Here is a 22,888-nt window from a genome sequence, read left to right as displayed (position 1 = left end):
TTGTGCGGTCCATCTTTTTGCAATCGTCTAAGTTGCAGCCAGCGAATATTTATACAATGGCATTGTAAGTATTAAGCGGCCCGAAAATGAAGACTCTAATTAGATTCACCATGGAAACCGCATTTGTACAATACTACATTCTTTATGATGCTGATTAAGGCACAAGTTTTGAGCCTCCTCTTAAATGCATACCTTGACAACGTACTCTAGCCGGATTTGCACCCGGATTCTTTGCGAAGGCTAACCAATTATTATCAATACGTCATTGATAGTCGCAGCTTAGCCACTCTGTCTGCCAGGAATGTCTTGGCTTATGAATTCTAGATCAGCAATTGCTGTTTCAACGGTGTTGTGTAACCCATGTATTATTTACTCTATTTATTACCGTGTAACTATTATGATCTATACTTAGAATCTGTCGTCCTTCGTCTACCAGATGCTTCAATTCAAGCTATCGAGATAGTCGTTCATGTTTTTGAATTTCCTGTTGGGTCCAGAATCGTCAGCAATTACCACAGTATCGTTGCCAACATCGTCGTCATCTCCGTCAATGTCATTGGTGTCACCATCCACTTCAACTTTGTCATCTCTAGATACACTTGAAAATGTTCGTAATTTACCGACTTTGGAACTTTTTTCCGTATAGCTGTCGTCGGTAAGGTAGGCATTCAAATTAAGCGATGAGCTCGAACTCGTGATTCGGCTGAGTCCATAGCCAGAAGCGGGGAGCACCTTTCTTGACAGATTGCTATCTATGGAAGTTCTATTGTTAATTGGCGATGGCAACGAATCTACCGACGAAATACTGCTGCGATTGCTAAGTGCATCCACGCTGACACGAGAGTTTGGTACGATGTTGTCATTCTTCGGTGAATTAGTGAAGGTGCTGTGTCCAGCGAAAATTGGCGGTGGCTCCATCAAATCCGTATAAGTAGATTTGGAAGTATTGGCCCCATTACGAATTGCTGTGGGAGAAGACAACGAACTGATGGTTGGATTCTTTGCTTCTGTATCTTCCTTCTTGCCTTTATTGCTTGTAAAGAACCTCTTTGAAGGACTGAAGATAGACTTGAATGAAGATGGAGAACTGGCTCCGATGGTTGTGAAATGATTATTTGTAGGTGTAACTGGTGATGGCTGATTGATATTGCTTGCTGAAGTTGAGTGCTGTAATTTTTGCGGTGATGAATTAGCACTGAAGGGTCTAGGAGGTTTCCATGTAGAATTGTCCTGAGGTGAAGAATTCGTACTGAATGGTCTTGGAGGCACGAAAGAAGAAGTGTCTGATAACTGTAATGGCTTGGGCTTGACACTAAAAAGCGTATCGTGGCTTGAGCTCGTGATTTTAACGCTGTCGAGCTTACCATTTTCATTGTTTTCTCCCAAAATATCAGAAGTATCTACATCCTGTTCAACATCGCTTCCTAAGGAATCCGCCGACGATGAGTCGTCCAAATACGAATCTAAGAGATCATCTAGAGGCTCCAAGTCTTCAGTTTGATCTATGGTTAAATTGCTGTTGGTCGGAGTATTGTTGATCTCAGTTGATTTGCGCAAAGGAAGAGACACTGGCTTGGTGTCCGTCTTGCTTGTGAATAGTCTTTTAATTCTCGTACTAAATGCAGAATCCTGTTCCGCCCTCGCATTCAAGTCAGAGACATGTTTTTCTCCCTTCTTGTCGGCATCTCTGAAGATAGCTCTGTTGAAATTATGGAACTTGCGAGTTTCAATTTCGTCCAAATCGAAGGTGGTGAAGTCGTGATTCTTAACTTGTTCTATAGAGATTCTTCTCTGTGGATCTTTCTCAAGCAATCTACGCAACAAATCTTTTAATAGCTTTACTTCTCTGATATCAGCTTCTGTAGTCCTGGATGAGTGTTTTAATACAGGAAACTTCAACTCTTCTTTTACTATGCTTTGGAACATCTCAAACTCGTTACTCCCATTAAAGGGCAAATTGTTGAACATGAGACAGTATAAAGTTACACCCAAGGACCATATATCGATCCTGTGATCTATTTGCACCTTGTTCCCACTATGATTAGCATTGGTGATCATGGAGTATCTATTATTTACAAACTGGCAGAGCTCCGGAGCAAAGAACGCTGGGGTCCCCATGGTCTTACCCAATTCCTTAGCGTCGTTAGCATTGTTTTCGAGGATCAAACTGACTCCAAAATCTGAAATTTTGATGGTGTTATCGCTGTTGATCAAGAGATTCGACGGTTTCAAGTCTCGGTGAATAATTTTTTTGTATGAATGTAGATATTCCAAGCCGTTTATGACATCTCGTAGAATCTTATTGATAGTTAAAGGCTTTCTATCATTGTAGTGTTTCTGATATTTCTCGTAGTAGTGGTTATAGTGCTTCCAGTCTATTTCGCCGTATTTGCAATATTCGAGTATCAACAAGATTTTGTCGAACTTCATGTCATCTATAACTTGGTATAGTTTAACTACATTCGGATGGCTACATTCCTTCATGATTTCAATCTCTCGCTTAATCTTCGTCGCTTGGCTCAAGTAAGTCTTGGTTATGAGTCTCTTTCTGTCTATCCGGTTTATCGTCTTGATGGCCACATACTTGTCCTGGCAAGTCGAGGTAACTGTAGTCTCGCCTAGAAGGACTTTTCCATACTGGCCCTGACCGATTTTCTTGATGATTCTGTACTGTTCGTTGATGACCTTGCGGTTTGTCTCCTGGTCTAGTCGTATAGACAACAGGGAGACATCCATGATATTATCTCAGCAGCAATGTAAATAGATTTGAATAGTGAATGAAGCCTATTAGTAATGTCTTAGTGAAACCGGCGATCTGTTTTAAACTGACTGTATCAGAACCCGATACTTGCAATATACGCAGTCTTTTTTATTCCTAACTCGAGTTTCAAAATGGCAGAGGTCTCAGACATGGAACAAGATGCGGCTACAATGCTGGAGTTGGAAAAGACACGAGTCAAGATGAGTGGCTGGTGTTTGCGCCTACGTTACAGCCGGCTGGTGTCAAGAAAAGTGTAGGTGCTCGAGAGAGTCGCATGATCCTGGATAAAGCATTTGTGACATGAAAAAGACACAGAGCTGAAGTAGTATATCAATATTGAATGAATTGATAAGTCTATATATTTTATAGATGACAACTATAATTGATTTTGAACAATTGTACCATAAGTGTGAACAAAAATACTTATAAGTAACTTGATTTTGGGATTATACACTAAAACTCCGGTATCAATATTAACATATATTAGCCTTACTAGATTACATTATATTACAACTTTTATCATTAGCTCATACCATCAACTCTCCCTCGCGAGTCTCGTCCTTCATGATCTGATCCGGACGATTCGTTTCCTCATTCAACTCTCGTATGAAGTCTTCTTCCTCCTCTGTGAGTCCCGTGATATCTGGTGGGATCTCCAGCATCTGAACAGATGGAGCATGGTTGAGGTATCGCAACTGTTCAAGAATCTCCTGCTTGACACTTTCAAGATACTTCTTAGAGTTCTTGTTGTCGATTCGGCCCTCAAGCTGAGGATGCAATGAGAAATCAGGACCAAACCAGTCGTATGTAGGGAGGTAATTAGGTATCTTGTGGTTGAGAGTAACATCGTTCAATACCGATGTTTCGTAGCACCATAACCGGGAAACATTTCTGGGCGTATATCCACCTCCTCCAAGAACCAACATCGGTAAGCCGAACGATTTAATGAACTTGACACATTCTCCATGTGCTCTAATGTTCAAATTGAAACATCCCAATCTGTCGTAACCAAGTGAGTCAGCTCCACACTGCTGAACTATACAAGTTGGCTGAAATTTGGAGATTAACGGCTCCATAATCAGCTTGAATAATCGTATATATGATTCGTCGTCTATCCCGTCTCTAAGCGGTACATTTATGGCATAGTTCTTTCCCTTACCTAAACCGGTTTCATCTACAGAGCCAGTTCCGGGAAAGAACTCACCGTTATACTTGTGGAATGAGACAGTCATGACACGATCTGTCGTGTAAAAGGCTTCCTGAACCCCGTCCCCGTGGTGGAGATCGATATCTATGTACATGACTCGGGGGTGTACTCTGAGCAAGTTCATGATACTTAAGACAATGTCGTTCACATAGCAGAACCCGCTCGGTTCAAACTTTTTCGCGTGGTGCAAGCCTCCAGACCAGTTAATGGCGATATCAGACATGCCACTAATCAATTTACGTGAAGCATCAAGGGAAGCTCCAGCATAGATAGCACTATAATCGTACATTCCATCAAAGACAGGGCAGTCGTCTCCAATGTTGAACTGTGCTAAGGTTTGGTCCGGCAATTTGGCAGTCTTTTCCGGGGTGATGGTCTGGAGGAAATTGATGTAATCTTCTGAATGAAATGCGAGTAGTTCTTCTTTGGTGGCTCTTCTCGGTGTGAACAAATCCATTTTCTCATAGAGCTTATAAGAGATGACCAAATGGTCTGTCAACATCAAACGAAATGGTTTCATCGGATGTAGCGCACCGTAGTGGTACTGACTGACTTCAGGATTGTAGTGGTACGAAACATTGACCCTTCTGTTGTCGCTAGAGTTGGCATAGTAGAGAGGAGTCTGCTCGGTGGTTTTCTTGTCGGTGGAAAAAGTCTCCGTATCACTTATGGAGATCGCCATAGTGTGCAAGAAGTTATCCGGAGATGTTGCAGAGTTGAAGATAGTATTATAGTGGTCGCAACGGGATAAACTCCATGAAATAGCGTATTAGCACTAGTGAAGATAAGAAGAATATTGGTTAACACCTTAGCCAGCTCAATAAAATTTCTACGATAGAACTTTGAGAATAGTCACGTGAAAATGTAGAATTATGGATAAAGTTAAGGGAGATACCATAAAGAAGAAATGATTGAAAAAAAGGGATATAAGGCAGTTACACAAGTCAATAGTGATTCATATACTTCTCTTGACTGATAATATGTTTCATTGACGTAGCTAGACCAGATCTTTCTATATTTATATAAATTACTATATATATAAACATAGTGATTATGGAGACAATGTCGCGATGTCGCACTTTTCCAGAATCGCCACTCTCACTTTTTACCATAGATTATTTCAACCTTCAGTACAAACTTCATTTTATTTCTCCACTCAATTGAACCATTTCATTTTCGTTTCCTTTCAAGTCTGCTATTTCAGATTCTGTATTCTCCTCAATTCCCATACCAATCTTTTGGCTGCTTTGTAACTATTTTTGTTATAGGTTTTAGCAATTAACATTCACACATAGTTCACTTATCAAAATGTCAGGATCTGCTGGTTTCGACAGACATATCACCATTTTTTCGCCGGAGGGCAGATTGTATCAGGTTGAATACGCTTTCAAGGCTATCAATTCGTCCAATATCACGTCGTTGGGAGTTTCTGGTAAAGACTCTGCTGTGTTGATTTCACAAAAGAAGATTCCCGATAAGTTGTTGGATCCCAAGACTGTGTCATATCTCTTCAAGATTACGCCCTCTATTGGTTTGGTCGCTACAGGATCGATTGCTGATGCCAGATCACAAGCTTTAAGAGCAAGATCTGAGGCTACAGAATTTAGATACAAGTATGGCTACGAGATGCCTGTAGAGTCGTTAGCTAAGAGAATGGCCAATATTTCGCAACTATACACCCAGAGAGCATACATGCGTCCATTGGGTGTTGCTTTGACATTCTGTCAGGTTGATTTCGAAGATGAAAACAGGGGACCCCAGATCTTTAAATGCGACCCTGCTGGCTACTACACTGGGGTCAAGGCTGTAGCTACTGGTCCCAAACAACAAGAAGCTACTACCTACTTGGAAAAGAAATTCAAGAAAACCGACCACGTCAAGGGTGACTGGAAGGCCACTGTAGAGTTTGCCATCACTGCATTGAGCTCTGTGTTGGGCACAGACTTCAGAAAGAACGACATTGAAATCGGGGTAGCCACAGCAGATGGTTTCCGTATCTTGACCTCTGATGAAATAGACGAAAGATTAGTGGCCATTGCAGAACAGGATTGAGTGTGAATTTTGTAATCCTGGAGTATTGTACAATATTAGTCTATGTCTAGCTAATAAAAATGATGATATTGAGCTTATCAACTTATTGGAGATAAAGGGATATCAACTTAGAAATAGAAAAACTTTAATATATCTGCTAACTGGATATCATTTTTCCGTAGCTAGTCGAATTACGCCTTCGTTTGACCACTTAGAGATTGCATCAGAGAAATATCCATGACGGTCTCAGCTTTCTACTTTTCGGTTAAATTTCCGTAGTATTTGATGAGATTACTTTTAAAAACTTATAAAACTTTTTGAGCCCTATTGAGCCTTTGCTTTCGCCTCAATAACCTTTTTGTAGCTGAATAGCTTTTTTAGTAGCATTTATAGCATTCTATAGCACTTTATAGCTTCTAAACCTACCACACATATGGAATGAACATATATGGGCAGGCTTCTAAGTATCTGTCCCAGTCCTTGCCGTACTTTCTGGCACATTTTCTCTGGTCTCTATAGGCTCTGTGGACCAATACTATCAAGAAGAAGACAGGGAAAAACCAAGGGAATGGCGACTTAAATCCGCAGATCAAGCCCCATGTCAATGCTTGAGTGTAGTCAGCAGTGTAGTGCATCTTTCTAGCATAGACGTACCAACCGTCAGTTAACAAGAGAGAGCCGTTTTCACATTTAATGTACTTTGGATTGACCAAGTCAGAGTAGGGTAAGTATGGGAACGTTTTACGAAGAGTAGCGTTGCCTGCCATTTGTCTTCTGAAACTGTTTTTTTGACGATTACCAGTATCGAAGAAATAATAGGCTACTGACAAGAGAATAAACAAGAATGCAACCCAAACAGGTGATGCTTCGTACTCCTTTGGATCGTGGTAGGCCAAGTATAACGTACAGTGACAGTAAGTGAATGGAACTCCAGCAATGTTCCAGAATAGTAACATGAAGCCAAACTTCTCGTAGGCCATATCCCAAGTAGGAACGATCAACTCTTCTCCTTTGGCACAGGCATTGCTGTACAACCAATGGGCATACAAGACGAACACAGCTTGGGGTGACACATATCCGTATGTCTCGTACTGTTTGATACACAAAGATAATGACAAGAAGAACAAGATGAACCAGGGGATTCTGACTTCAAAGAACATCTTGAGATCTAAGTACTTGCCTATTCTGGGGTTCAATGGAGCACCCATGAAGATGTCATAAACGACATTGCCAGACATTCTGTGATAGTCACCAGTGACGTAGACACAAACGATGTACAATGCGATGGAAAGGACGATCCCGTATACGATGGCCGTAGTCATGATGGCTCCAAAGTTGTCCAAGACATAGGTGAGCTTGAAGAAGCCAGTGAAGTGCATAACTAAGGCAAGAACTATCGAAGTGTAGAACGACCAGATGGCGTTACAGAAGTAGGGCAACTGCTTATTGTTCAAGTGGGTCAACGGCTGACCCTTGGTCCAGACACCTGGCAATGTCAAGTAGAACAATGCCTGGACTAAGATGAAAGTAGTGAAGAAGAACCAGACGCCAAAAGTGGGAAGTCCGTATTCATAGAAATAGCCGAAGAGATCACCAAGGAAGTCGGACCATTCCTGGCCCTCGCTTGGCCAAGCTGGGTACCCATTGTAGAACTGGGCTGAGATCCACATGTACCACATGAGAAGAGGAAAGCCTCCCATCATGCCCAAGGCACCAACTGGACCGCCAAATTCCCATTCAATCTTGTCTTTTGGCAAATAGCCTGGACGGACAACTTCTTCATCTGCGATTGGTGGTATGGCCGAATTTTCAACGGCTGGAGCCGAGGCTTCGCTGAGCAATAGGTTTTCTGATTCAGACATCGTGGAAAGAAAATGATCTAGACGACAGTCGTTGAACGTTGGCAGACTCGTTGGAAGATATCTAAACGAAACAAGAAAGAAACGTAGTTATACAAACGAAGGAAGAAAGGAAGAAAAGAAAAAGAAGAACAAATTATTGTTCAAACAAATGGAAGAATGAAGTGATTTCAATAAATATAAACAGAATCGGCAGTCTACATACAATCGGTGAAATTTTGTATGTACCAAACTTTTCGCGCAGTACAAAAAAATAAATACGCACAGTTGTCAAAGGTGCATACAAATCGTATAGAAGTTTTACTCTCTATACGAACACACAATTGCAATTTCGGGTTACGGAAAAACATATCAGTGCATTCAATAGTTCCCCATACTGTTCATTTGGGATTTCCGATCCAGGTAGGAAGAACGGCACCGATTTTGTGTGTACAAGTGCTACTTACTTGTCCACTTGTCTAACGATCTCGACACCGCTAATATTATCTACCGTCTGCAGGTGCCTGAGTTAGCATTTTCTATACGAGCATTCCTGGCTGGGTAGCGGAATACCTTCCGGTTGTCCAGAGGTAGGCAAACGTCTGAATGGGAGATATTTGACCCCCATTCACGATATATTGATCTGAAAGAATCTATGAGTCTCTTCAGGATCCAAAATTTTTTAAAAATACACCTATATTCACCGCCTACTTTGCAAATATGTCCATACATTTTATCCGCTAATTTACATATATACCAGAGTAGCCAAACATTTCCATACTCCATACTTTATAGGCCCTTCGTGCCCCCTAAGTCCTTCGATCAGTAGTAACAATCCTTGCAACCCTTTCTTTGGTTCCAAGCTTCAACGGATTTATTGCATCTTCTGCAACTAAAATTTCGCAGCCAAATCTCACCATAAATATAGTAGGTTACTCTAAAATAGCATATTCTGCTTACTTATAATGGCAAGACTTTACTTGTTTATAATGCTGACAGCACATGAACTGTTCCCATTTCTATCTACTTTCCTACGTGTCTGAAATGTCTGCCATTTAAATCCATTGTTCTATGTAGACCACCAATCATGCAAACGTAATCACCTCTTCGTCGCTAATTTCCTTTTCAATCAAATCGTTTCCTCCCTTGGCACGAGCTCTTGCTCGTTCTCTAAACTTGTAGAGTAAGTCAAGTGAAGTCAACGCACTTCCATTTCCTAGTTTGATTAATCCAAGGAAGAAAATCTCGATTTTCTCAAAGTCCAATTCATCGTCTACCAACCTTGAACAAAGTTTGAGAGGAGACTGAATCATGATGGTCCGAGTGTCAAATGCTTTCTTTGATAAATAAAAATGTTCTGTTTCAACCAAATTGTCGTTGGATTGCGAATCTTTTATATACTCCTCTGAGTCCTTCAGCGAGATGAAGAATGTTGATTTCAATATCTTGGAAACAAGATCTTTGACGAGGCGGTGACATCTTGGAAGCTTGAGCAAACCTTTGGTACATAACAATCGTAGATACAAGACGTCTACATGTAATTGTTCACTGAGATCAAACCAAGAATACACCGTTTCTTCTCCTGACGAACTTATGCGTCGGTCATAAGCGGACAGAGGTAATACGACAGCATCAGCTCTGTTCTTTGGGTAGTTGGGGTGTGCTGGACTAGTTGGAGGAATGATATAAGTTTTTTTGGAAACCTGAGGGGCGATTTCATTCTTTCTTGTTTCATGGATCAATGACATAATCTTGGCTATTTTTGAAGAATCCAATTGCCCACCATGGTTGTCCCTCAAGAAATCTAGGGCCTTAATAAATTCTTGTATTAATGCTATCACTTGCACCGAATATCCGATGAAAAGGTTGAATGGAGTCAGGGATCTATTCTGGGACTCGGTCAACAAACCGATCTCAACAAGAGCATCGTGGTATTTTGGATTTCTTTCTCTGTTGTAGTATCCCGTGGCAGAAAACAAGCTATTGTTACAGTCATCTTTGGCATCAGAGTCTTCCGGAAGCTCACCTGATTTCTGAGTCAATGTCCCTCCCAAAGATGAATTCAAACCTGCCATTGACTCGATAGCAAAGAACCACGACTTAGCTAGAGCCAATCCTGCGGAATTACACACGATTTTCTGATTCTTCTCTATCTGGCTATATTTGAGCATCAAGTCCTTGGCTCCTCGCAAATGTGTTTTCCAAGAGTTGAGCAAATCACCATTCTGACTGTAAGTTGTAGCCGTAAAGTTCGAAGTGAGTACTAATACAGTGAGAAGCAATCGCTCAATGTTGTTGGCTAGTTTGTTGGGGAGTCTATCGCTGTTGGCAAAAGCCTCGCCTAGAGTCTTCAAGCACACTTTTATATATTTGTTCCTACTGTAGTCGTGCACCTGTTTCCCAGTCTGGTTGAACTGGAAAGTCGCAGATATGGCAAGCAACGAAGTTAACAAGTAGGGGCAACCGTTCAGATACCTCAAGAGAATCTTAATTACTTCGTTGGATTCTACAGATGATGCAAACGGGAACATATGGTACGACAAGTCGGTTTTGGTAAGTGAATTTAAGTAGGTGATATGAGGTCCAGACAAGTCGTAGTGCTGTAATGTTTTGTGAACGAGTTCACTATTCGATATCGACAAGTCTATGTCATCTTTAATGAAGAAAGACTGCAGCAGGTCAGTTCCATTTTCTTCGTATGGGCTTGTATTAACGTTCAATTTGTTCAGAAATTCGTCCATGATGAAGTGGTGGTTTTCATAACTTTCTGACTTGTTGGAATCGTTTTCAGCAATGGATTCTGTCTTGTAATGCATGTCCAGATTTCCAAGAGCTCCTGTAACTGAGTCAGCAAAATCGAGTGCTACAAAGCCATTTATATCGTTCACCAACACCAGCGCATCATCAAAAAGCGTCTGGATAACTTCTACATTAAATTGGTCATTATTTATGCCTGGCGTAGTGACTCCGTCTTCCGTAGGAGTAAGTATATCTGATATAGTGTTCTTGAACGGTACTCTTTTGTTGTAGGGCGACGAGGTATTGGAATTGTATCCGGGAGTCCTCGGCTGGGATCCTCGAGGAGTGTCCGTCTGCAAAAGGTGCTGGTTCGAATTGTTGGTTGGATGAGTATCTATTTCAGTGTTCGAAGATGAGAAGTTCCCGGACTCGCGATCCTCAGGCTTGTAGAAACGCATAGTAATCGCATTCCCATTAGTTGGAATCATTCCTCGTACGCTTATATTCTGATCGTTTGGCAGTATTAATTGTTCGTGAGAGAGCTGCTTTTGGTTCTGGTTTTTGTGACTGTGATTTTGAACACTCTGAAGATGTTGAATATTGTGGACATTATCTTGCTCTTGGTTCAGAGTGTGATTTTCATCGCCGTCATTAGTTCCACCGGTCTGGATGTTTTCGAATCGGAACTTCTGTTTCTGTTCATAGACGCAGACCTTCAGTAGCCGGGAACAGTTATGGCAATGTGGCTTTCCTTCGTCACACTTCATCTTCCGCCTTTTACACTCACGACAGCCACCACGGGAATACTTTCTCTTTTTCATTTTCGGTTTAGACGAACTACCAGACGTAGAAGGTGAATCGTCGGATGATACAGACGTACTTATCAGAGCGAAGCTTGTCTGGTTGGACATAGATTCTGTGGAGGAGAGCTTCATCTTGAACTGGCCGGTGTGGGGTGCGGGCCGTCTTGCCGCCTCCGATTTGACGCTTCCCATGAGCGACAGATCTACAGATAGTGAAGATCAACAATAATTGTACGATAAAAGAAAAGAAGAATGGAACAAGACTTTGAAAAATAAGGAAAGCCGTTTAGTTAATAGTGAAATTTGACACAAGTACCTAGTCTAAATAATATTCTCACAAAATAGAATATTATTCAGCACCATTATGTTATTTTTTGGTGCGGCAAGCGGTTATAAAGTAAATGCAACCTTATCGATTGCAATTTCCTACTTCAATTTCATTTGGGTGTTAAAGACAAATCACCATTCTATTTATAGTCCAGCATCCATAGACCTCTAATTGTATGTATTCTGTATAATTCTACCTATATAATGGTGCCTGCCTTATCTTGTAACTTCCTTTTATAGCTCAATTTATGGACAATCCTAAAAGTTCTAACATTTTTCTTAACTGTGCAACTCCACAACTCTAAAACCCATTCTGGCCTTGCTCAGGCGTACTTAAGGAGGGTTCTAGGTCCGTTGAGCATGTACCGCAATAGCTGAAGCCGGAGCCCTTTTGGAGTAGAATTTTGTTATTGCATAGCTACAAACCTAAAAGTGTAATTATCAACTTCGCCAGCTTGCCGTAGTCTCGCTTATCTCGAACCTCTATTCCTAACTTTGCAAATAGTAGACAATGGACAATATCTTGCCGTTGTCTTTGAGATCTTATCCTGATTTCGTAGTTGTCGCAGCCAATTGGGGAACCGCTGTGCGTTTAATGCATGAGTGAAGAAATCTGTAGCAGAATCTTCGCTCACAGCAAGAACAAATGCATCCTTCAATAGAGCAGTTGATAGGCTGATTTGGGAGGACATATTCAGCCATAGAGGAGGGCTGCAACAATGAGGTCTCTCATGACATGTGCTTTATATTCATCTGCGCCTCTATCTTCTGGTATTCCCCAAGGAAAAACTCGCCCGAGATTTACAAATCAAATACAAGCTCAAGCTCAAAATAATTTCTACGCTACATATTACTAGAAATCCAATGTTTCAATTGCGTAGAGTCCTAATACGGCTACTTTCTACCTCTGTCTTCGTACCTCTAAATATTTGTATCTCTCTAGCACTTCTAATTACGCTATCATAATTATATTAATCATACATAGTATGCTTCCGTATAATGTACAGTCTAAAATACAGCTATATAAACAAGCAAGACTTTCGTCAAGACAAAAATGGCACAACAAGCAAACCTCACATAATGCTCTGGATCTTGGTCATAATCCTTCTGCCATGAGGAGTATTCTTGATATTGGGCAACAAGGGCTGCAACGCTTGAGACAAGCTGTTCAAGTCCTGCGGATTGGCTACATCCAAACTGGTTTGCAACACGTAGTTACCAAAGGCGTCATTCAACATGTCCGAGAATCTGTCCTGGTGCTTCAACAAGACGTCGATCAAGGTGTTGGTCAACTTGTTGATTCTCAACGACTTTTCAATGACGTTGGAACCGAATTTGTGGAGCGATAAAGAAATGATGTTGGACTTGATGTGATCCATGATGATCTGGATCGATCCCTCGTCACCTCTGGACAAGACATACTGAACTACGTAGTTGCCGAATGGGTCAAGCGATAAGTTGGTGGCATTTTCAGCCACCTTTAACGACAACTGCCTACGTTGGTCCGAGTTGCCGTGGTCCAAACATCTCTGTAAGACACAACAGCCGTGTCTGTGAGTAGCGATTTCGTTGCAATGCAATGATGCTGTTTCGAAGATGAACTGGTTCTCTTCCGGCTTCAACTTCTGCAAACACTTCTGTACTACATGGTTACCGTTCAAGTCTCTCGATAAAGATACAATATGAGGGCTCAAGGAACCAATAATCAACTTCGACTCCTCTTCGGTAGAAATGCACTCCACCAACTTTTGCAAAGCTCTCGTACCGTGTGGATCTAATGCAATACGAATGAACTCAGGAGCGGCGTTTTTGACCAAGATAATTCTCTGGTCTACGGAAACGTTCTCAAATAACTTCTGAATCAAGTAGTTGCCGAACGGATCCGTCATCAATTCAACAATTTTCAAGTAGATTTCGTTGAATATCATAGTGGCAGCAATGTCGTTTGACAAGACAGAAGAATCGGTATTCCTGCCTTCTGCAACTTCACGGCCCAAGTCCAACTGACGTTGCAAGAATCTACAACCATGCTGGTCTTTACACAACGAGAAGATCTCGCCCGTAAAATCACTCAATTTGGCATTGGCATACTTTGAAGCATCGTCGCCTTTTCTTCTGCCGTGGCCATTGCTACTGTTGATGCTGTTGTGCATCTTGCGATGGACATTCATACCATCGTTCATGTAATTGCCACGGTGGCGGCCATTGTGGTGGTTGCCGCTGCTATTGCTGTTTCCACGAGTTCCTGAGTTGGCACCGTTGTTGAATTGGCCCATCATGTGATGGTTAGGATGCATTCCGCTCTGAGGAGGAGGTGGAGGAGCCATGCCTCTGCCGTCATAGGTGTTTCTCATATTTGTGGGGTGCAACTGAGAATTCATCATCTGCTGGTTCCACATGTTGGGCATGGGGCCTCCCGGAGCTCCAGGATGACCCATTACGTTGGGAAGCATCGATAAGTTGTCGTTCAAACCTGTAGGAAATGGAGGAACACCAGCTAAGTCGTAGCCTCCTTTCTTAACGTTCATCTGGTGGGAATTGAAGTCAAGAGGAGAAGATCCCTGGAAGTTGCTGGAGCCCTTCTCCAGCAAGCCCAAGTCGTTTTCAGATTCACCGTTCTTGTCGTTGACCATGTGGCCGCCAGAAAGATTGGCAGTAGGCATAAAATGGAGTTGGGAGTCCAAGATTCCGCCAAAAGGAGAGGAGAAAAGGGCTACATTGGAGTTGACATTGGCAGAGTTAGATGCGTTAGAGCTCTTGTCGGCGTTCTTATCATTGCCTGAACCAGATTCAGATTCGTCAGTCGAAGGAAGTTCAAAAGACTTGACAAAAGAGGGCAAATCTGCAGCCAAATCCTTGTTACCGTTGTTTCCAGCGTTGTTATAAGTAAATGGAGGAGCAGACGAAGGAATGAACGAGTTGTTCCAAGTAGAGGAAGGCGTGTTTGAAGCTCCAAAGGTAGTAGGAGCAAAGCCTCCAAGAGAGGGGTTAGGTGTCAACGAGCCTTGGTGAGGTGGCGGAGGGTAATGAGGGTGGTAGAACTGGTAACTGTTCACGTTGTCCCCATACAAAAAGGTTGATTGTTGCAGAAAAGGAGTGGTGGACTTGGAAGGATGACCTTGGGAAAGAGCCTCGTTCGAGTCTACAGCAAAATCGTCATCCAAGTCGAGATTTCCGATGGCACCCACGATATCCAAGTCATTCGAACCAGCCGTAGGAAGAACGGCATCTGTTTTTGAGTTGGAATTGACGTTAGTATTGGTGTTGGTGTTAGAACTCGACGATTCTTTTTCTTCAATAGATCCAGAGGATGTATCAGCAACAGCAGCCGATTTAGAACCAAAGAAGTTGGGCGTGTCTTTGTGGAAGAAAGACGAGCCGATTGAGGCAGATCTCATGCTTGGCTTGGTACCAAACGAAGGAAGAGCAGCAGGAGGACTGGACACAATAGACGAGTCGTCAACGGTAGTAGAAAGAGAAGCAGAACGCGACTGTAAGTTTGTCATTATGATTAATATGCAAGTACTAGTGTACAGATATGGTACAGTGGTGATGAATAGTTGAAGATTATTGATATCTTTTAACAGTATTAGATCAATAGTAGTTACCAATATATTTTAGAATCGGACAAGTATTCAATCAGGGTTTATTAAGATTCTTATTTGTGGATTCAGATCAAATATTGAAGATTCTGATAATAGAAATGATAGATTCTGCTCGCAATTAGTACGCCGGTAACTATCTGGAAATGATATCTATGATCTAGGTATTATGTGTTTTATGCTGAACCAGAGTATGAAGTTCTGGTTTGTATGGCGTTAGATTCCTCTAGGGATGATGTGATTGGACGATCTGGAATTGCCAGATGTATGCGTTTGAGACGTGGAACAAGAATAGATCCAGTGAATATGGATCCGAGGTTAATATACAAAGACAAAGATTACTGTAAAGACATTCACGTCTTGGTCGGATCAATAACCAACTGGCAAAGTCAAGCTCGCTGGAAAATCAAAAGATGAGTAGATGCAAAATAATCAGACAGACAGACTTCACGCTTTTGGCGGGGGATGTCAGGCGGGGAAGATGGAGTGGTAACGTAGGTCTGCTGCAGACGGCGGGCAAGGGCAAGTAACGGCACCAAAGGTGTTAGTGGTAGTTCTGGAAGACAGAATCAAAGGTGTCTGTGGTTTCCAGATTCTCTTAACTACTACTAGGTGAGAAAAATTTTAAGCGTGTGTGAGCCTGCATGTAGACCGAAAATCTCAGTAGAGAGATTTGTTGATCGGATTCGCACGACTGTGAAGTTAGCCGAAGAAAAGGTAGAGAGTAGGAGGAGCTCAGTTAAGAAAAAGTGGCAGAGGCACAGCTAGAAATGCTTTAAGTTGTGCTTTAAGTTAGCCGACTTTTGCTTACCGGCAGCTCAATTATTGAATTGCACGCGTACATCTTTCTGCCATTTTATAGCTGTGAGGGTGGATTTTTATGGCCGCTCTGATGCGAATTTTGTATGGACAAAAATCGTACCGAATGGTTTAATCAAAATTGGAAGAGCTCAGATTAGCCTAGCTAGGCTTGCTTCTAATTATACTGCTACATTTGGCTACAGATCTCATTGTCCAGTTACACATATAGCATCTGAATAGAAGATAGACAAACCGCAGGCTCAAGCCCCATAACCCTTCCCATACTAATATTCCTTCTTCCTTATCTCCCCTTCCTATGGGTGCAAAATTTGTACTCCTGATTGTCACCACCACATTTTGACTACAAAGGGTAACATTCTCCGTCCTGTACTGTCCAAACTCCTCTTAGTCTCGGTTGTACATTTGTCGCTAATCTATTAATTACTGTGCTTATCTATTGCTTCATTCTCTGGTGAATCTGTCCTTCATCTTCTCTTCCGGGCTTAAGCCGCATTCCCAGTAGCTACTTCTATTACACCTTCTGTCTCCAAGCCAGAGGCTTCAGGCTGCATTTCCCAGAAATACAAACCCCTCCACTCTGGACCACACAATGTGCCAATACGTCTGTAATAATGGCCACAGTAGCATCTAGAATTCGCCCGGGAATGTTCTATCCGCTGGTAGCTTCTTTGCGTAAATGACAGGGCTAAACTGTCTTATCTGCTGCCCTATGGAGACACCTGCAATTCAAGCACGACACAAATATTCTCTGCCTTTGACTTGTACTACCAATTTATACTTGAGCTAAGTATCTATGTAGCAATTGTAGCACTTCTATCACTTCTCTGGCGCCATATTTTCATCTGTCTCTCTCTCGCTCCGTCTTTTGTTTTACCTCATCTCATCTCATCTCATCTCATCTGGTGATTTTTCAGCTCATCGCATCTCGCAATTTCCACCAGACACAAACCTCTCCTTACGAGCTACAGCAGCATCATCCATAATTGCGTCCCCTCCCGTTGACATGTGTTCACCTTATCTGGAGGCCACCCCTTGCGATCATCAGACAGACATTTTACCAGCCTGGCCAACAATGAGACCTCCGGCTAGACTCCGCCAATCTTTATCGTTTTAACTTTGTGTACAAGTGGGCAGTTTCTCCTCTTCCCCGATGATGCAAGGTCTTAAGCACATCCTTTCCAGCCCTTTCAGACGCAATGGCTAGTCCGGAATTTCCAGCCTACAATGAAAATTAAATATTATTATCTATTATTAATAAAAACTATAATACGAAACTACTTTGTAGCAGAACAAAAAAATGACGGGAATGTGACTTTGGAATGGGGAATGGGGAAATCACAGTAAAAAAAGGGAATACTATTAAAATGATGCTTGCAAGACAAGAAAATTAATGTAGTACAAAGCTCTAATCAGTTCAACTTGGGGAAGAGTTGAACAGATCAAATAAGCTAATGTAGACAGTAGAATTAACCGAACCAAGCAAGATAATGTTTATGACGATGAGCACCGAAAAAGCACCAATAATGATCATACTGACTGTGTGATTTTTTTAATAATTTTTCACTTTTTTATCATGATTCAATAAAAATATGGGGTTTGAAGGAAATGCAGTAAGACACCCACCAACCATTCATGTCATCCGGGGAAGAAATGAAATGAAAGCAAGAGTCCCACAACAAATGTAAGATTCTATTAAATTATCCTCAACACTAGTACACCTAAGTGGACTTTTCGTGTTGAGTGGAAACTCTTTGCATGGAAACCAAGAAATCTTCGAAAGATCTTCTGTCTGGTTCAGCCTTCTTGGTAGATCTACCGTTGGCGAAGTCGTCGAATGCTTGGGAAGTAGACATCAAGTAGTAAGCACCACCCATGACACAGAAGACACCGAAAGAGAAGATCCAGGTTCTGACAACGGTGACGATGTCAGTCCAGTTTTGAGACCACCAGCCGAACAAGGTGAAACAAGTAGCAATGATGTCGACAATGAAGACGGCACCAGCCAATTGCCACGATGGGATGGAAGACCAGAAAGGACCTTGAGCTCTAGTGACGAAAATCAACCAGTTCTCAGTCAAAGAAATTTGCAAGAACAAGATACCGTCAATACCACCGAAGTTTTGAACAATACCACCCTTTGGCAAGAACATGGTAGTCAAAGTGATCCAAGTACCGATAGCCAAGATTATACCCAAAACAATAGACATCAACCACAATCTTGGGGTGTTCCACTTGACAGGCTTAGGGTCGTATGGAGCATTGTCGTAAGCAATAGCCAAGGTAGCAACATCAGCGAAAATAGCAATGAAGACAACCAAGTCAATGTTCAAAGATCTGTTCAAGATAGCAATCCACAAACCCAAGAAAAGTTCCAAGTGCAAGGACAAAGCAATACGGTAGACAACATAAGAGTACATTCTGTGGAAAATCTGTCTGGAGGTCTTCAAAGCATCAATGATAGCAGACAAACCAGGAGCAAGGAAAACAATATCAGCAGCAGAACGGGCAGCATCGGTGGCACCTTCGACGGCAATACCAGTGTCAGCCTTCTTCAAAGATGGAGCATCGTTAACACCATCACCAGTCATGGCAACCAAGTAACCTCTGGATTGCAAGATTTCAACGGCGTTGTACTTGTGTTGAGGGAAAACTTCAGCGAAACCATCAGCGTTTTCAACGAAATCAGCAATTTCAGAACCGGCCATGTCACCACCACCGGACAAACCTAATCTGTCGGCATCGTAAATGTTAGTACCTAAACCTAATTGACGACAAGTTTCCTTAGCAATACCGACGGCATCACCAGTCAACATCTTAACTCTCAAACCTAAACCTCTAGCTTCGTTAACAGTAGCAGCAGTGTCATCTCTTGGAGGATCCATACATGGCATAATACCCAAGATTTCCCAGTGGCCTTCACCTCTCTTTCTGGCAACACCCAAAGATCTGAAACCTCTGGAAGCAAATTCAGCAACGGTGTTTTGGTAGTTTTCGTGGATATCTTCAGGGATTGGGTGGTCATCTTCAACAGTCTTCAAGACGAATAATGGAGCACCCTTGACACAGACAATTCTTTCACCTTCTGGCGATTCAACAACGGCGGTAACCTTCTTGGAAACAGGGTCGAAAGGTTGGAATTCAATAACCTTGTACTTAGTCAAAGCAGCCTTGGCTCTTGGGTAGTTAATCAAAGACTTCAAGAAGGCCTTGTCAATAGCATCCAAACCCTTCTTCTTTCTAGAGGCAGCCAAACAAGCAGTCAACATCAAGTCATCTGGTTCAACACCTTCGACAGTGTATGGGTCGTGCAAAGACAACTTGTTCTTGGTCAAAGTACCGGTCTTGTCGGAACACAAGATTTCGACACCAGCAAGAGATTCAATGGCAGACAACTTTTGGACAATGGCTTGCTTCTTGGCAAGGTAAGCAGCACCGACAGCCATGGTAGTGGTGACGACAGCTGGCAAACCGACTGGAACACCAATAATGGTGATGGCCAAGGTGTATCTCAAGATAGGAACAATTCTGACGGTTCTGTAGAAACAAGCAACCCAGACAACCAAAAGAGTAAGAATAACGAAAACCAACAAAGTCGTACCAATACCGTTCAACACTTCAGTGAAGTGACCGGTACCAGCAGAAGCCTTGTTGACCAAAGAAGCAGCTCTACCGACGAAAGTAGAGTCACCAGTAGCAGTAACAACCATGAAAGCTTCACCGGTCTTGACAGTGGAGGAAGAGTAGGTGGAGTCACCGTGTCTCTTGTCAACAGCCAAGGATTCACCAGTAATAGCGGATTGATCGACTTGCAAAAGACAATCTTCAGAAACAATTCTACCATCGGTTGGGATGACGGTACCGTCTTCCAATTGCATGATATCACCTGGAACGACTTCAGAGGCTGGGACTTCGATCAATTGACCGTTTCTAACAAGCAAAGCAGTGTTAGCCAAGGTCTTCTTCAATTCATCGACAATGGAACCGGCTTGGTATTCTTGGATGAAACCAACGAAAGCGTTCAACAACAATAAGGCACAGATAACACCGAAATCGACCCAATCTTCTAAACCAGCAGCCAAGATAGCAGCGGCTTCCATAACGAATTGAATAGGACCGACGAAGAACATGACGAACTTAAGAACTAAGTTTTCCTTTTCTTCGGCCATCTGGTTCAAACCGTACTTCTTTCTTCTCTTGAGGACTTCGTCGTCAGAAAGACCGGTGGCAGGGTCGGTTTGCAACAATTCTTCAGGAACAGCCTTGAAGGTGCTCTGGTCTTGTTCCTCTTCTTCGTCATCATCCCCAAGTCCTGGGTTGGATTGTAAATCTAAGACTAATTGGTCAATGTCTTCATCTTCGTCGTCGGAGACGACCTTGTCGACCTTTTCTTTAGTAGGTTCAGTTGCACTCATTATAGCAATGGCAATTGTAGAACGAGTGGAAACGAATTAACAAAAACACTAATCAGAAAAGAGAAAAAAGAAAAAACTTGTTATAACTCTTGGGCAGAAGTTGCTGGATCCTTCAAAGTATTTATATACGGCTGGGCTCTGGGATTACCGACCATCTGGGAAGTTAGAATTGGACAATTTGGGCAAGTTGTGTCTGTCTGTCTGTAAATCAGGTCCTGGACATATTTTTTGAGGGAATTTTCGAAAGCACTCGTTTCTGTTTACCAAAACACACCAATGAGGAAACGATAGTATTTTTTGTCTGAAAGCGGTTGCGTCTGCACCTGCGAAAACCAAAACAAAATGACACCCAATTCGGAAGGATGAACCTTTCTTAGGCGAATAAGTGCCTGCACATGCACTACTTTTGTACAAATTCGACAGGGTAATTAGCATGTTCTGTGGGCTATTGACAGGCCCGCACAAATTATTGCGAAAAAAAGTCTGTCTGAGCGCTTTGGGGAACACAAAGTACAATCAAGAAAAAAAAATTACACCTCACCGATTATGCCGATTTTTTTTCGCTCTGGCTGTTATACCGAGAATGAACTTTTGGACCAGCACCCACTTCCATACAATAAGTGCAATAGGGCCAATTGCTGAGATTCCTTCCCCATTGGAAGCCCCGCTAACGCAGTGCCATCTCCGGCTTCAGGAACGATCTCCAGCACTTTCCCTTGCTACTAATTCCTCCAGCTGCCGTTCGCTGAAAATACTGGCTTGCCAATACCAGCTATCTCTACACAATGGTACATTTCCAGGCTCCGCTGAAACCCAGAATAATTAATTTAGTCACTACAAATATTGCACAGTAGTGGTGGTCGTTCTACGGGACTGCCACTACCATAATTGCTCTTACATAATAATTTTCGTCGATACGAGAATGGCCAATTTCCAATTATTCGTGGTTATCTTCATTAATTGGCTATCGTATTGCATACATAGATAAGAGGCTCTCCCTCGTCAATGCTACGTCAGCACAATTTTCCTGGAAGCCCGACGGCTGCTGTTTCACGTCATGGAATCCGTAGAGCTACAATGGGTCCACTGCTGTTTCTCTGCTCATCTTTCTCCTTCCTGGTAGCACCACATCCACAGTTAGCCCCATCCCAGTCCTTCATGTATCCCATAGATAAACGTGGAGTTCGATGAGATGAGCACAGAAGAACTCCATGCACTCTTGAGAGGACACTACCGGTCCGACGTACAGAATCACCTTGTGTTCCAGATAAGATGGATGGGCAGTTCCTGGTCTCGAAGTAAGTCGACGGCCAACATACACCAGCCATGCGAGTTCCCGTCGTAGCGAGCAGAACTCCACTGGACTGCCGCCGCCCTTTTCTGCTCCCAATTAACCCTTTCGCCCATTAAACCTCCAGGGTTTCTGGCTCCTCCTCCTTCCTGTCCTGCCCAGACGGCCGAAATATGCCATCTATACGAGCCCAAGTTTCTTTTGGCCATCGCAGCGGTTTGCATAATATTTGGTTACATAATCGCTGCCATTTTAGCATTTCCCATAAGCTTACTGGTTGGCTGAAATTCGTTAAAAATTAGTCTGGAGCCTGCAAGATACATTACCAAACGCTGGAAATAACCTGATCTCGACAGCGCTGACAGCTCGAGCCTGACCAATGGCATTGTTGTTGAGCCGTGTTTGCTTGAAAAGAAATCTCAGACAAAAACGGCCTTCTTCGTAGAGGCTTAACTATGACATCAATGTCACACACCTCTTGCAAACGGCAGAACTTGGCCATGTCCTGCCGGCTCTGTCTGTGTCACCGCTAATGCCGACACTTCCCACATGGATTCCTCTCTGACGCTGGTGAAGCATTATGCGTGGAAATTCGGGCATAGGTACAGTCTCTGCCAAAACAAAAACACCTCGGGTTAAACTATCGGCTCAACTGGGGATAGCCTTCGTACGGCAATAATAGCCGTTTGGCTCCTGCTCTACAGCGTTTGTTTGGGAAAAATTTTAGATGGCACACGATAAGATCGGTTATACCGGCATTAACTGATTCACACCTCTTTCATTTTTGGTTCTGTTAGTAAGCGCCTTGGTTTTTATGCCAAATGCATAGTTTAGTTCAAGCGACCACTTGGACTTCCAGATAGAACTAAACTGTTCACCATACTGAAAAGACAGTCTAGGAACGATAGCAATTGCGAGAAGCTTTCCCTGAGCTAGATGTGGTTTTCCGCGACGATAAACCGTCTCTGGTTATATCAATTGCTGTGTCATAGACCAGCGGAACAAATACGATTTACAATTACATATTGAATTTATTGTAGAGACTCGCCAGAGAA

The 22,888-nt window shown here is 42.6% G+C and overlaps 7 protein-coding genes across 7 annotated transcripts; 1 reads left to right on the top strand and 6 right to left on the bottom strand. All coding sequences in view use genetic code 12, as the record gives it.

Annotated features, from left to right (window-relative positions):
* Window positions 1–441: 441 nt before the first annotated feature.
* On the bottom strand, window positions 442–2,736 carry PICST_41655 (serine/threonine-protein kinase; the record flags this gene model as incomplete). The annotated part of the gene is made up of 3 exons (XM_001382420.1): window positions 442–732; window positions 832–1,127; window positions 1,197–2,736. 3 exons carry the CDS (start codon window positions 2,734–2,736, stop codon window positions 442–444), a joined length of 2,127 nt encoding a protein of 708 aa, XP_001382457.2.
* Window positions 2,737–3,227: 491 nt separating this feature from the next.
* On the bottom strand, window positions 3,228–4,735 carry PICST_75957 (histone deacetylase). The gene has a single exon (XM_001382419.1). The coding sequence runs from the start codon at window positions 4,648–4,650 to the stop codon at window positions 3,289–3,291; it is 1,362 nt and encodes a 453-aa protein (XP_001382456.2). The 5' UTR covers window positions 4,651–4,735; the 3' UTR covers window positions 3,228–3,288.
* A 541-nt stretch (window positions 4,736–5,276) lies between these two features.
* PICST_41423 (proteasome subunit YC7alpha/Y8) lies at window positions 5,277–6,020 on the top strand (the record flags this gene model as incomplete). Its single annotated transcript, XM_001382971.1, has 1 exon — window positions 5,277–6,020. One exon carries the CDS (start codon window positions 5,277–5,279, stop codon window positions 6,018–6,020), a length of 744 nt encoding a protein of 247 aa, XP_001383008.1.
* Window positions 6,021–6,421: 401 nt separating this feature from the next.
* Window positions 6,422–7,861, bottom strand: PICST_29811 (sterol C-24 reductase; the record flags this gene model as incomplete). Its single annotated transcript, XM_001382418.1, has 1 exon — window positions 6,422–7,861. One exon carries the CDS (start codon window positions 7,859–7,861, stop codon window positions 6,422–6,424), a length of 1,440 nt encoding a protein of 479 aa, XP_001382455.1.
* Window positions 7,862–9,003: 1,142 nt separating this feature from the next.
* PICST_54094 (fungal transcriptional regulatory protein) lies at window positions 9,004–11,427 on the bottom strand (the record flags this gene model as incomplete). Its single annotated transcript, XM_001382417.1, has 2 exons — window positions 9,004–10,913; window positions 11,031–11,427. Coding segments are annotated over 2 exons (2,307 nt in total), but the record flags the coding sequence as incomplete, so codon positions are not given.
* Window positions 11,428–12,660: 1,233 nt separating this feature from the next.
* Window positions 12,661–15,859, bottom strand: PICST_66941 (RNA binding protein). The gene is made up of 2 exons (XM_001382416.1): window positions 14,984–15,859; window positions 12,661–14,935 (listed from the first exon to the last, which is right to left on the bottom strand). Exons 1-2 carry the CDS (start codon window positions 15,210–15,212, stop codon window positions 12,780–12,782), a joined length of 2,385 nt encoding a protein of 794 aa, XP_001382453.2. The 5' UTR covers window positions 15,213–15,859; the 3' UTR covers window positions 12,661–12,779.
* Window positions 15,860–17,361: 1,502 nt separating this feature from the next.
* On the bottom strand, window positions 17,362–20,542 carry PMA1 (plasma membrane H+-ATPase; the record flags this gene model as incomplete). The annotated part of the gene is made up of 1 exon (XM_001382415.1): window positions 17,362–20,542. The coding sequence occupies one exon, from the start codon at window positions 20,540–20,542 to the stop codon at window positions 17,849–17,851; it is 2,694 nt and encodes an 897-aa protein (XP_001382452.1). The 3' UTR covers window positions 17,362–17,848.
* Window positions 20,543–22,888: the final 2,346 nt, after the last annotated feature.

This window comes from Scheffersomyces stipitis, chromosome 2, assembly GCF_000209165.1.
Source record: "Scheffersomyces stipitis CBS 6054 chromosome 2, complete sequence".
Taxonomy (NCBI): Eukaryota; Fungi; Ascomycota; class Pichiomycetes; order Serinales; family Debaryomycetaceae; genus Scheffersomyces; species Scheffersomyces stipitis.
The sequence above is the reverse complement of the archived record's forward strand: the minus strand, read 5'-3'. Positions and strand labels throughout refer to the sequence as shown.